Genomic DNA, 14,731 nt, shown 5'->3' with positions numbered 1-14,731 from the left:
CTCACCAGTCTACACAGAAAAAAATTTGGTATCCCTAGGATGTAGCCTGATGCCTCAGCCTAGAATTAAAAGGTGGGAAGACGAGAGGACTAGAGACATCCCAGGAGAATCTTAATTTGATGATGTTTTAAGCAAGAAAAAGGAGCATAGAAATTGTGCTACGATTCATGAAGAAATTGAGTCACAAGGTTAATTTTCTGTTCCCAATTTTTAAAAAAAGTACGTTTCACTGATTAAAGGGACAAAGAGCTCAAAAGACATAGCAAAGAATGAAGGTGTTTAATTTAGGATTTTTCTTTTCTCCTGTAATCACAAGGAATGTCATGAAGTGAATGGGAATGGAGTTTCATTTTCTCATGTACCTTAAGTAGAACTCTGAAAACTAGTTAATCGGCATTCTGAGAATTCAGAATTTCCTGAAGCATGTAAAGACTTATCTCTTTCTTCTCTTTTTAAAATTACTTTAAACACTTGGGGAATGTGAATCTGCCAGTAATTAGGAATTAGTCAGAGAAAGCCTCTTGCTTATAATGAGGCCCTGAAAAAGTCTCCATTTATGAAGCAAAGAAAGAACATGCTGGAAAATTGGGGAGAAAGTTACATATTTTAACTGGGTGGAAATTGAAGTTATCTGCAGATGTCACAGTGTAAATAGCTGGGCCAGAATATAACCTGAAATTCTACTTAAAGTCACACGGCCCAAACACAGAGTAATTTAATTCTGGGCAATTAACTTTTTGGAAAGGGAGGTGAATGCTTTGATCCTTCTCTCTGGATCCTCCCTCAATTCTCACTTAGTAAACTTGGTGATAGGAAGTATGACTAACATTGGAAGGGCAGGGTTAAAGCAGTGAGTTGAAAGGGTTTATATGGCAAACCACAGGTTCCTAATCCTAATGCTTCAATTAATTGCATATTGAAGATATGAGAGTTATGTTTAGTGAATGTGGAGATCCTAATGGAAAAATAGCTGGTAATAATAGCCAACACTTACATAGCACGTACTAAGTGCTAGACAATGTTCTATGCATTTTACATGTGTTAACTCACATATGATTCACCATAACTCTCACAGGGAAGCCTATCATTACTATCTCCATTTTATAGATGAAACAACTGAGGCCTGGATAGTTTAAGTGACTTTAGCTAGAACTCAGAAAATTTGTTAACTGGCTTCTGGGAATTCAAAATTCCTTAAAGCATGCAATGCTGGACTTGAACCTAAGCAGTTTGGCTCCAGTCTGTACTCAGCCATCATGACATACTGACCTTGTGAGATTGTCTCCATGTCTGCATGTACACATTTCTCTCCTAGGAGTTGATTTTTTATAATATAACAGAGCTTCACAGCAAGCATTCATTATTGGTATAGTTTTTTTTTTTTTTTAAACTAGCATATTTGTTCTAGGGGACAATACTTAATATTATCTGTGTTCAGCTAAAGGAAGATGCTGAACTAGAGTGCCTTTGAGGTTTAAAAACAAATCCAAAAACTTTAGATGCCTCGCATGTTCATATCATTAAAAAGTAGTTCGTTGTAACAGTCGCTGATAAGAAATTCGAATGTAAAAACACAGAATTCTAGTAAGTTGTGGTACATGCATCGGTTTTGAATCTTGCCAAATCCCCACAAAAACAGACAAAGCAACTAAACAGCAAAGCAAAATCACAATTATTGTTTATACATAAAAGATGATGACAGGGGCATCTGGGTGGCTCAGTCGGTTAAGCGTCGACTCTCAGTTTTGGTTCAGGTCATAATCTCATGGTGTTGTGAGTTCGAGCCCCACATCAGGCTCTGTGCTGACAGCTCAGAGCCTGGAGCCTGATTCTGATTCTGTGTCTCCCTCTCTCTCTGCCCGTCCCCCACTCATACTCTGTCTCTCTCTCTCTCTCTCCCCCCCCAAAAAAAATAAATAAAAAACATTAAAAAATTAAAAATAAAATGGATGAGACAATGATACACATGAGAATAGCTGATTATAAAAATGTAATTTTGAGTGAAGGAAAGAAGTCACAAGAAAACATGTAGTGTGACTCAATTTATAGGAAGTTCAAATCCAGGAGATGCTAAACAATTTAGTTTTAAGAATACATGCCTATGTGGCAAAGATATAAGTAAAGGAATGCTTACAAAATCCAGGACATTAGCTATCTCTGAAGGAGAGGTTTGGGGATATGAGGGGTGGGAGGCTATATGGCGATTGCAAAAACTGTAAATGTCCTCTTTCTGAAGCCAGGTAGTAAGTACATGAAAGTTGATATTATTTTTATTATTATTTGATATGTATTTTTATACCTGATATATCTGAAAAAATATATATCTCCCTCTAAATTTTTTTTTCAAAAAGCATGAAATTGCTATGATGGTACAATTGTATATCTTTCTGTTCATTGAGAAATGAAAGTAGGATTAAACAATATAAAAAAAATAAGATTTTTAGGGGAGCCTGGGTGGCTCAGTCAGTCAAGTGTTTGAGTCGGTTTCGGCTCAGGTCATGATCTCATGCTATGTGATATCCGTGCAGAGCCCACTTGGAATTCTCTCTCTCTCCCTCTCTCTCTGCCCTTTCCCTGTTCTGTCTCTCTTTCTCAAAATAAACAAATTTAGAAAAATAAGATTTTTACAAAGTTTCTCTATTGCAGTGAATTCCAGACATAATTAGAGCATAATGATACCGATTCACAGATTTGAACAGACTCCATCTTGTAATAGCTGAGTGTGGTGAGTGACGAGCGGCACGTATCTATATTGTTGATTGGGTAGACGGTGTCTTTGCCTTTAACTATACTAACACACACACAAGGAACACGAGCCTTAGTGATGAAGATAACATATGGTCAGTTTATACTAGATTTGAGATGCTTATGAGACATCCACCTATCCATGCCTTGGAAGCAATTTAATACCTTATTTTACAACAAGGTGAAACGATATGGGCTAGAAATACTAATTTAGGTAATAGACACCTAAGGCAAATATGCCATAAGTATGCAAATTTGCCTGTACAGAAAGAAGCAGAGTAGGAGTGTAAGTGAGGAAGAATTAGGAAATGCTTTGTGAGACTATTTTTTCATGTGAATATTTTTTTATTTAAAAAAATTTTTTAATGTTCATTTATTTGTGAGGGGGAGGGGGGGGGAGAGAGAGAGAGATGAGTGTGAGCAGGGGAGGGGCAGAGAGAGAAGAGAGGGAGGCACAGAATCCGAAGCTCAGGCTCCAGGCCCTGAGCTGTTGGCATAGGGTCTGACACGGGGCTCGAACTCATGAGTCATGAGATCATGACCTGAGCTGAAATCTGACACTTAACCGACTGAGCCACCCAGGCACCCCTCATAGCTTATAGAATTTGAATGTGACTAAAATTATTCTAATACTTTCACATTTTGGGATAATTTATTTTTTTTGTCAGTAACCTTCACGATTCTTTTGCAGTTTTTTTGTGCTAACAATCTTCCCTGTGATTGTTATCTCTTCTTAAATGCATCTTGGCTGTCAGTTTTGCAGTTTAGATATAATGTTCTTAGGAAATCATTTTTAAAATTTTACATTATTCTTTCAAAATGATTCCCTAACATTTATAGCTCCCAAGACTATAGCATAATTCTTGTAGAGGAACTATAAAATTTATGTTCTTTTAGATTTTTAAATCCTCCAGAAAGAATGAAAAGAAGGAAGAATTACCAAGATAATTAAAATAAGATATTTGTCTTGTGTGGTGCCTGTATGTTGTTTTTTAAATGACAAACTCATGGTGGGATGCCTGGGTGGCTCAGCCAATTGAGTGTCCGACTTCGGCTCAAGTCATGATCTCACAGTTCGTGGGCTCGAGCCCTGCATCAGGGTCTGTGCTGACATCTCAGAGCCTGGAGTCTTCTTTGGATTCTGTCTCCCTCTGTCTGCCCCTCCTCTCTCTCTCTCTCTCTGTCTCTCTCTCTCTCTCTCTCATTCTCTCTCTCTCTCTCTCTCTCTCTCTCTCAAAAATAAACATTAAAAAAATAAATAACAAACTCATGGTTCTATTATGAAGATGCCCTATCAACATTCAAATGAGAGTATCTGTAGACAGAGGAATTAGAACTGACTCATTTTTTTGTTTTAATTGATACCTGTTGGAAACCTATTTGATATTACTTGGAAAATCAAGAAGCCCAAGAAAAAGGAATATCCTTTAAAATACTTTTTGAAAAAAGATTTTACTAAATTTATTGAAATTTTAAACATTGTTTTTTCCTTTTGCAAATTAGTTTTCAAAGCAGTTGACCTTTTTCTATAGAACTTACTTTTCTGTAAGTATTAAATAATTGAAAGGTTATGTTTCTAATAGAAGTGATCTGTCATCTTATTTCTTGTTTCCATGCATCACCATCATGGGTAAAGTTACCCCAAGATCTGCTATGATGCTTTCTTTTTACAATATGGAAGCCTTTTAAGTTCAGCTGAACAAATGTTCAATATATTTGTTGATCCCAAATGATATACAAAACATTGTGTTAAACACTGTTGGAGATACACAGATGAATAAGCAGACCAGTGAGACATACATGAAACATAACTTGTGTACGTTGTTATAACTTCCTCCAGAAACTAAGTCTAGGATTAAGCATGTTGGTAAAAAAGAGAATGAAGAAGAAGAAGAAAAAGAGTGTCTCACTTGTCTGGAGAAAAGATTTCTACTACCCTCAACCTTTTATTTATTTTTTATTTTTCAGAAAGAGGGAGATAGTGTGCATGCATTCACGCACCCAAGAGCAGGGATGGGGCAGAGAGAGATACAGACAGAGACAGAGACAGAGAGAGACAGAGAGCATCTTAAACAGGCTCCACACCCAGTGCAGAGCCTCATGAGGAGCCTGATGTGAGGCTTGATGCAGGGCTCAATTTCAGGATGGTGAGATCATGACCTGAGCCAAAATTAAGAGTTGGCTGTTTAACCACTGAGCGACCCAGGTGCCCCTTCCCTCAAACTTTTACAACACAATTTTGAAAGAGTGAGAAAAATATTTACCTAACTAAATGCTTTTACCTTATTACCTATATTACCTTATAAGGATAATTCAGAATGACTTAGTGTTGTTTTGTAAATAAAATGCATATATTTCCTTTTCAAAATATGTGGGAGAGACTTTGTGAATCACAAGTAGCTACTAGTTATAGGGCTCTCATATTAAGAGCTTTGGGTATTCTTCAATTTTCTTAAAAATCTATCTGCAGATTTTATTCTTCCCAAATTCAATGGAAGAAATTGAGGCACAGGTTAAGAAACTTGTTCAAGGCCCTTCAACTAGTAAGGGCAGAATTCATAATCATCGAAGCAATTCGCCAGTTTGATAATCCTAGCTTTAACTATTTGGTCAGTCTTCAATATGGCCGTGATTGAATATTTTTTTTATTCCAAAAAGTGAAATTGACTCCAATTTGCTTAAACAGATTGGGAACATGATTGTAAAGAAGGATATCTCCTAGAACCCAAGGACAAGTTGAAACCACATGGCCAAGTGTCTGCTTCCTTTTGTGCATCTGTGCCATTGTTTTTACTTTGCTGACCGACTTTCTCTGTGACTCCTTACATCTTGTGGAAATAAATACATCTCCTTAGTCTTCATGATCATCACCTCTATTCGCATAGAAAGACTGATGACCTATCTTTTAATCCTAGTTCTCAAGAAAGAAAAATTTGATATATAGCCCAGCATGAGGCTATATAAACAATGTGTTCTAATCCTCCATAGCCAAGGAAGGAAGATGACCATTAGTAACATGACGATTTGGGTCTACCATCCCTGTGCAATGGTGATGGTCCCATGATGACAGGGAAGTATCTCTCCAAGGTATGAAGTGGGGCAGTGTGGCCCTTCAGTTCAGACAGTAATGCATGATGGTTCAGATCATTCCTAGATTTATTTCTTAATTCTGCTACGACTGGTTGAGTAACACTGGGTGACTTAGCCTTCTCATGTTCACTCATTTTATCTCTAATGGGACAGTCGTAATGTTATTACATGTAAACTATTTAGAACAGTTAATGGAAACATTTTAAACAATGCATCTAGGCTATTATTTTATCATAGTGGCCAATTGGTAGCGTACATTTTACTTATCAAAAAAATTCATCTAATTTTAAGTTTAATAATATTACATTACTCCTATGACCTTCAATCTTCAAAAATGAGATTTACAAGATGAAATGATCTTGCTCTTACTTTGCTAAGAGTTATATTATCTCCAAGCTGTTTAAAATTTTGATAACCAAAGGGAAATAAATGGAGGTTTTACATAGGCTAGTTATTTGGTGTAGCAAGTAAGATTGGTTTCCTAATAAACTTGAAAAGATGCTCTAACTTTTCCTGGTGGGTAAAATGTTTATGTAGAAAAAACTGTGATAGGGCACATTTACATAATTATTGAAAATTGTGAATACTTTTTATGAAACTAAATTATACAGATGAGATCATTTAATTTTCTGTTGATTAATGACACATTTGTTTTCAGGTACATGACAGATGGAGGGCTCAACCTATATACTAGAAGTCTGAACCGAATACCTGACACAGCGACTTCCAGGGATGTCATCCAAAGAGGGGTTCACGATGTGACAGTGGATGCCGACAGGTAATGCTGTCAGTAATGTGATGGTGAGAAGTGCATAAAGCAATTTCCTGAGTGAGATCTGAGAAGTTTTACAGTATAAATGAAAGGACTTCTAATATTTATGTAATAGTCGTTTTGGAATATTTTAAAAATTAAGGTGGGTTTTCTTACAAGACTTGTTTAGCCCTGTATACTTAAAACAATTGCACTGGTGAGAATATCGAACAAATTTCAGTTTACATGGTGGCAAATTTTAATATCCGTAAAAGCAAAATTGTAAACATAGACTTACGTTCTTTACTTGAAAAGAACCCTGGCTAATAAGTTCCTTTCAGTTCAGATATTCTCAGATTTACCTGGAGGCTAATGATACAAAGATTGAAACATAATTCAAATTATCAGGTACAATAAACAGGATGCTTTTCTTGAGGGGTTTGTTGAAAGCATAAAACTCTTGCTTTAGGCTAATTTCTGTGTTGTAATTGTTGCAGATTCTTTAAAGGTGTGTGTGTGTGTGTGTGTGTGTGTGTGTGTGTGTGTGTGTGTGTGTTTGATGCATGTGCTAGTTATTATTTTGCCAGGAGTTGTTTTGTCACTTTGATCACAATCACTGCTGTTAAAGAATCTTGTTCTTGTAAAATACTATTGTAAGGCATACTTCTGACCTGATTTTTCCCTCTCATCATTCAGAATTTTGACTTCATTCGTCAGGAAGGGATTGTCATTTCCAAAACTATGATATATCAATACCTAGAGTGGTTCTTTACTAAAGTCAGCATTTAAGAAGACAAAGGGTTGTGGCTTCATGTATCTGCATTCTGAAATAAGAACTGTGTACAGTTCATTGTGCATTTCAACATAGCCAACTCTAGAGGCTAGATTCTGATATTAGTCGTCAGTTTCTCCTCACTCAAATGGTGTTGATATATTGGCCGGGGGATGGATTGAGGGCTCTCAATACGCTTAAATAGATATTCAGTTGGTCCTTCTGTTTTTAATCCTGCCGTCACACCCATTTTCAGAAATACCATCACTTGTTACATATTTGGGGTCTTCTCTGGGTTAAGTTGGCTGCTTCTCAGCTTTTCTTACCATGTGTTCAGAAAGCTGCTTTCTCAGATCTGCGTGAGGGTGAGGTTGAGGGTATGTGCCTGGTATCCTGTAGTTCAGAGACCTGTCCAGGGGGTTACAGCTAGGGTTAGGCTGGGGGGTATGAGTTAGGGGTTTGGATATGTGCCTGGCATCCGTAGATCAGAGACCTCTCCAGAGAATAAACCCTCAGACATCTGCTGGAGTGAGAATCGACATGGCAGCCATTTAGGGAGCTGAGGCAAGGAGGGGATTTGGGGTTCTGAATACTCTTTAAATGATGCTGTTGATATTTTAACTCCTGTTGGCCAGAGGGCAGTTTCCACCAGGATATATATATCCTAGTCTCCTAGTCTGCATACCAGCTGTGTGTGAGAGAATCATGTGGTTACAAAAGGATTATGAACAATTTTTGTTTCCCTACCCCTAACCTGAACTCCTCAACCATTTTCCCTTGCTGACTCCTTCAACAACCCTGGACTTCTTTCTGCCCTTGAATTGATGCTTCCTCCGCCTGGAATGCCCTTTTCTACATTCTTTACATTGTTTTCTCCATCACGACATTTCAGTTCAGCTTTATGTTTCCTTCTCAGAAAAATGATTCCACAGAGGCTAGAATACATTTGATTTCCAGTCACTTTCTTACCTGTGACCTTATATTATTTTCTTCAGTGTACACATCCCTTCTTTATATCATACTTAGTTGTATACGCGTTTGTCTTATATATTCCCCATTCCAGTGTAAGTGCATGAATGCAGAATTTTGTCATCATTACACTTTGAGCCTTTAACAAATGCTATGGAGTGAATGAACCAAGGAATGAATATAAGCTCTACATTCATATAGACTAGCAATAGAGTCCAACTAGGTACACAGGCAAATGAGGCCAGGAAAGACCCAACATACTGCAAGGATATCGTATAAGAGAGGGAATGGGTTATGTGGAAATACAGGAAGCAGTGATTTGAGGGGGAAAAATCTACAGTGTGGACTACATTTTGAGACTAATGACCTGCACATTCTTAGCTGACAGTGGAGAATACTAAAGGAAGGGGAAAGTCTATTGGTCTTTAGGAAATGAGATTGTGGGATCAATACAAAGGTGCCTTATTTTGGAGACAGTTGGGATAACTCTCCTATTCCTTTAAGACTCCAGATTGGGGCCTGGCTGAGGAGCCTCAGAGCAACAGAAAAACCCAGATGTGTGTCTAATAAATTGGGGCCTGTGAAAGCAGCAGGTCTTAAAGTGTGGTAACTGCGTCAGCAGCATCAGCAGCACTTGGAACTTGATAGAAATGCAGATCAGCTCTATCCAAAAGACTTACTGAATAGGAAGCACGGGGTGGGCCCAGCAATCTGAGCTCCAGCAGGCCCTCCAGGAGATTCTTATGTGTGCTCAAGTTAGGGAATCACTATCCTAAAATTAACAAACAGATGCCAGGTGTATGAAAACACGAACACTTAACATAAACATTTAAACATTAAAAAATGACATATTGAAGTTTTTATTCACTTCATTAGCTGTGCTGTGTCAAGGGAAAGACAACATAAAAACAACAATGGCACTAATCTTTAAATTAGATCAAATAATGACATGTTGCACAAGAAATAAATTGTCTCCATTCATTAGATTCAGCTTCTGAGAATTGCCTAAGAGGTTTGTGAAAGAATTATATAATTTAAGGAATACAAAAACCACTTTACTCACTTGTATATATTAAATACCAATAAAGTCCTAGGGAAAATCCTGCTATCAACAGAGATAGGAATTTGTCTTTTATTATAGATAAGTCTGAAGCTCTTTTAAAATTCTGTGTTCAGGAAGTGAATCAGGATGTATATAACTTTAAAAATGCAAGTGCACCTGGGTGGCTCTATAGGTTGAGTGTCCAACTCTTTTTTTTTTTTTTTTATTTGACATTTCCTTTAATTTATTTATTGTTTAATTTCCCTCCAAGTTAGCATATGATGCAACAATGATTTCAGGAGTAGATTCCTTAATGCCCCTTATGCATTTAGACCATCCCCCCGCCCCCCACAACCCCTCCAATAACCCTCTGTTTGTTGTCCATATCTAAGAGTCCCTGATGTTTTGTCCTCCTCCCTGTTTTTATATTATTTTTGCTTCCCTTCCCTTATGTTCACCTGTTTTGTATCTTAAATTTCTCATATGGCAAATATCATATGAGTGTCCTGCTCTTGATTTCGGCTCAGGTCATGGTCGCAGGGTTGTGGGATGGAGCCCATGTTGGGCTCCATGGTCAGTGTGGAGCCTGCTTGGGATTCTCTCTCTCTCCTTCTGACCCTCTTCCCTGTTCACACTAAAAATAAATAAGTAAATAAATAAATACATAAATACATAAATAAAAGAGTTGTGTAATTCCTTCTGTTGCACTAAATAAATAAATAAATTATTAAATATTATAGTTGTGTAAGTCCTTCTGTTAATTTAAAAATCTCCTTGTACAGGATGTTGTTTCATAAAGCTTTCTTAATTCTGATATCCATTCCAAATAAGATAGGCAAGAATAGCTATAAGGTGATACCTCTTTGCTCAGTTTTACTTAAAAAAAATACTGAGAAGTTCTGTACTTAAAAACTGCTTAACTTTTTTTTAACTCATTGCTTCCCAAAAGCTTTTTTTATCACTCACTGGTTCCCCTGCTTTTTTCTCTATAACAATTTATTTTTGTGATATTTTGAGAAATACTATTTTGCTTAATGACTTCGTTTAGTGGATCTAATTGCACAAGGACTTAGATCTTTTACCTCCTGTATTTATGGTTTCCCAGCTATCTTAGTCAAGGTTCTTTTAAATAATATGAAAAGTATTAGTGCTTGGTTCATTTTAGCAAATTGGCAAATGTAAGGCTTGCAATAATTCACTGGTAAGAAAGCTGAAGAGCAGAAATAAACCCAGCAGTTAAGTTTTCAAATTTCTTAGGTATTTTTTCTGTAAGCTATATCAATGAAAAAGCACTTACATAAGAGCAAAGTAGCCAGCTGGCCAGGATAGCAATGGATTTGAATTGCTTGTGTTTTTTTAGTCAAGGTTATAAGGCTCCCCTTTGATCAACGTCTGTTTAAAATCTGATGGGCCATAGACAACAGCTGAAATCTTCTTCCCAACAATTGAAATGGCCCCAAAGTAAAGAGGAGGGCTTTGAACAGATAACTATGGTATATTTTAAGTATTTTAGTACTCAAAGATACTGCAGTTCGTTCATTTTCCATATCAATCCAATACTAACCCCATTTCTTCACTACGATGACTAAAAAAAAGATTACAGAATGGGACTAATCTTTGTAGACATGTTGGAGATGCTTTGGGAACTTCACAAATAAACTCATGGTAGACAAAATGTGTGGGCTTTACCCATTTGACTCTGGTTATAATGAAGTCAATCCTAATTCATATACACTTATACAATTGGGTTGCACTATATTTGAAAGGTAATTTGAGGGGAAAGTTGGGGAATAGCTGTTGTTTGGGTTTTTATTAACTCCTTTTACTGTCCTGACACTAGTTCCTCTGCTAGCATTAACAAATATTTGATTAATAAATGTATAATTACCTCCTGAGTGCATGACAGCATAATAGCACCTTGGGTAAAAACAGGACAAAATAATAAAGATGAGAGACCCTGAGTTTAATGGTCAGACAATGCTATATAAGCAAAAAATAAAAGTGATAATAAAATCGAGTCAGTTGTAATAGATGTATATACAAAGTACCTTAGAAGCACCCCAAAGGGAAGTAGTTATTCCTACCTGGGAGAATAAGGAAAGACTTCAAAAAGCAGTGTGATTTAAATGGGGCAAACTAAGACTTTTTGACATATGGCCTAGGAGATAGCTGAAGAAATGTGGGGGTGGAGAGCATAGAAGCATAGAAGAGTTTAGTGTAAGGGCATGTTACAGAAAACCAGATGTGGGCCATTTTTAAAGCAATGAAAACAGATTTCATAAGGAAATCTACTAATAGGGGAAAAGAGATCTTAGTATACAACTGAGCTCAGTTCTGAGTACAACAGGAACAAGTGGGGATTCGTAGCCAACAAGCAGAATGGCGGGGCGTGGGTCAGTGGAAAATTACTGAGAGCAGACATCAAGGGAAGGGGAATTCTTGTTAAGCCCACTTAGGATCCCTGCTGAAGACAGCCCAGGGTGATCAGATCCTGAGCACGGGGGATGAGGACCACTATCAGATTATCACAGGTGCTCTGATATCAAAGGCAGAGGATTCTCTCGAAAATGCCCTAGTAGGCAGTATTCTTGCTAAAACTGGGCTTTGGAGGCCCAGCAATGGATCAAAGTCAAGGCCTAGTCCAAGAAGAGACCTCACAGGAGATTAAAGTTTGGTCAAGAAGAGAGTCTTCGTCAGACCCGTTAATGATGTGACTTTGCTGGTGCATTGGGAATGTGGGCGAGGGTGACAAGAGACAAAGGACCTGGAGGAACTATAAGTATAAGGGGCTATTTTACTATTTTAATTCATTTTATTTTTAAATTTCAAAGCAAGAGCATATGTTATAATTACTGTATTTTAAAAAGAACTCCCCACAGCAAATAGTGAATAGAGATGGCACAAAGACAGGCAGACGGCTCAGGAAGTGACTTCAAGAGTCCAGTGAAAGATGAGCTCCTAGCTAGGAAGCTGGAATGGGGGCACCATTTCTTCTTGTTTTATTTATTTTTTTTAATTTTATTTATTTATTTTGAGAGAGAAAGCATGAGTGGAGGAGGGGCAGAAAGAGAGGGAGACAGAATCACAAGCAGGGTCCTCACTGTCCGTGCAAAGCTCTATGCGGGGCTTGAACTCATGAACCTGAGATCATGACCTGAGCCAAAGTCGGACGCTTGACTGACTGAGCCACCCAGATGCCCCAGGGGCACCATTTCTAAAGAAACGTGTTGGTCTGTGGACAGTACTCTGCTTATGCACAAAATATAGCAACTGGGTGGCTTAAACAACAGCTATATGATATCACACAGTTCTGAAGGTGACACATCCATGGTTGCAGTGCTGCAAAAGTCACTATCTGGTGAGAGCTTTCTTCCTGGTTTGTAGATGGCTACCTTCTTACTATGTCCTCATACCGCCTTTCCCCTGTGCTCCCTCAGGGAGAAAGAGGAAGATCTCTCATGTCTTTTCTTGTTCTTAAAAGGACACCAGTTCTATCGGAGTAGGGCCCTACCATTATGACCTCATTTAACCTTAATTACCTCTGTAAAGGCCCTACCTCAAATATAGTCACATTGATGAATAGAGTTTCAAAATTGGCATCTGGGGGGAATGGGGCACAATTCAGTTCATAACACTGTATCATTCTGAGGTGGTTTTCTCCTTGGAGGTATAGGTTAGTCCCTGTATAAATGCTGGATTAAAGTACTGACTCTATATAGTATGTCTATTATTAATCTCTAATCCCTCAGGGATCAGGAAGATCACATGAAATGAATAAAGCAGAAGGGTTATGTTCAACATGATCAATCTGAAGGAGGTAGGCACCCCTTAGCTCTAGAGGTTGCTGCCTGTGGAAATGCAGAAATGTGGAAAAGAGGGGCTAAAGACTGCCAAGCCGTTTGATTTTTCAAGTGAAGTCAGACTCTGGACTTTTGTGAGAAACCTTCCAATTTTTAAATATCTGTAACTGAACCTTAATAGGTCTATAAGATAAATCGATAAAGACACACATTTTCTTCAATGGCAGATAACGTAGGAAACTACAGAGAAGCTTATATAAAGCAAGAGACAGTGAACGTTCTCATGTATGGTCATGTATACTCCTAGTGCCTTAAAGATTCCCACAGAGATAACTCTCTTGATGATATTGGCTGTACGGAAAGAAAATGCCAGCAGTCATGAGAAGCCAGCCTACCAGAGGCAAGTAATTGAGGCAAACCTATCTGAGCACATTCCCAAGTTTGTAATGCATGTACAATCTCAGGTCAGTTTCCCAGCCTTAGCATCCCTCCATGGAGCTGGCCGGAGGCTTATTATGATGATAACTAATTAATTTAGTTTAAACCGCTATGTGAATGAGCACTGTGCAGGCTACGAGCACATTTGTATCTGTGATGTGGAGTGGGAAAACAGGCACTGAGAATGAACCCTTGGCATTTAAAGAGTGAAGAAAGGGAAAGTAACCATTGGCGAGAGAGAGAAAATAGCTCCAACACAAAGCTGAAGAACAAATGGGGTTTTCTGATATTTTTGAAATGGAGAGTAGAGGAAATGGGCAACAATGTCAAATTCCATGGGCAAATGAAGTTAATTGGAGAAGGTTTATGCAAAAGAATAAAATAAAATAGTATGAAACTTAACATTTGAGATGATTGAGCGAGGTATAAGCAATAGCCTGAGTTACTCAAGTAAAATGTCCATAGAAGTCAAAATTTGGTTAAGATGGATTATCCATGTGACCGTCAAGTCCATATAATGACAGAATGAGTCTCAAAGGAGAGGAAGATAAACCGCCAGGTAACAAACTCTTTTTTGGAAAATTAACAAAATCCCATGTATTGTAATGACAAAGATACCATTCTCCAGGTCCATTTTGGATTATCTATTATGTTATTATCTAAAGTATATTCTTAAATACAGTGATTGTTGTTTTGAATTGTAAGCTAACCGATTTAACTATTGACATTTTTACTGATTTCTGCTTGTTGAACCATGACCTTTTGAAAAGTAAAAGCATAATACATCATAGAAATTATTTTTGTAGTATATTCACTGACAGATTGGTTTTATTTGTTACACTATAGTCCGGATGCTGAAATCGTGGCTGATGGAAGAGTTTACAAAAGGCATTAAGGGACTGTCGTGATTTTACATAGCTCTCAGGTTATCAGTCATTATAACTCAATATGTTAAGGGAAGCCTAGGATGAAACGTCTAGTCATACTGAATCCCTTATTGTGGGCAGTCAGGGGCTTTTTCCTCTGTCCTCTTAGGTTTAGAGTTTGGGGCCTGCAAATACAATGACAAAAGGAGATTATTAAAAAAAAAAAAAAAAAAGACAGATTTTTTATTTGCATATGTA

General features: G+C 37.6%; 1 protein-coding gene across 6 annotated transcripts in view; it reads left to right on the top strand.

Moving 5' to 3' along the window:
* Window positions 1-14,731, top strand: part of NAV3 (neuron navigator 3) — an 820,281-nt gene that overhangs the window by 666,746 nt on the left and 138,804 nt on the right. For all 6 annotated transcript variants that reach the window (XM_053894885.1, XM_053894882.1, XM_053894887.1 and 3 more), the window contains one exon: window positions 6,494-6,613. In XM_053894885.1, coding sequence (XP_053750860.1) covers window positions 6,494-6,613 — 120 coding nt within the window. The remainder of the gene's footprint in view (window positions 1-6,493; window positions 6,614-14,731) is intronic.

This window comes from Panthera pardus, unplaced genomic scaffold, assembly GCF_024362965.1.
Source record: "Panthera pardus isolate Hobbes unplaced genomic scaffold, ASM2436296v1 HiC_scaffold_6, whole genome shotgun sequence".
NCBI lineage: Eukaryota > Metazoa > Chordata > Mammalia > Carnivora > Felidae > Panthera > Panthera pardus.
Note: the sequence above shows the minus strand (reverse complement) of the source record. Positions and strands in the feature narration are given on the sequence as shown.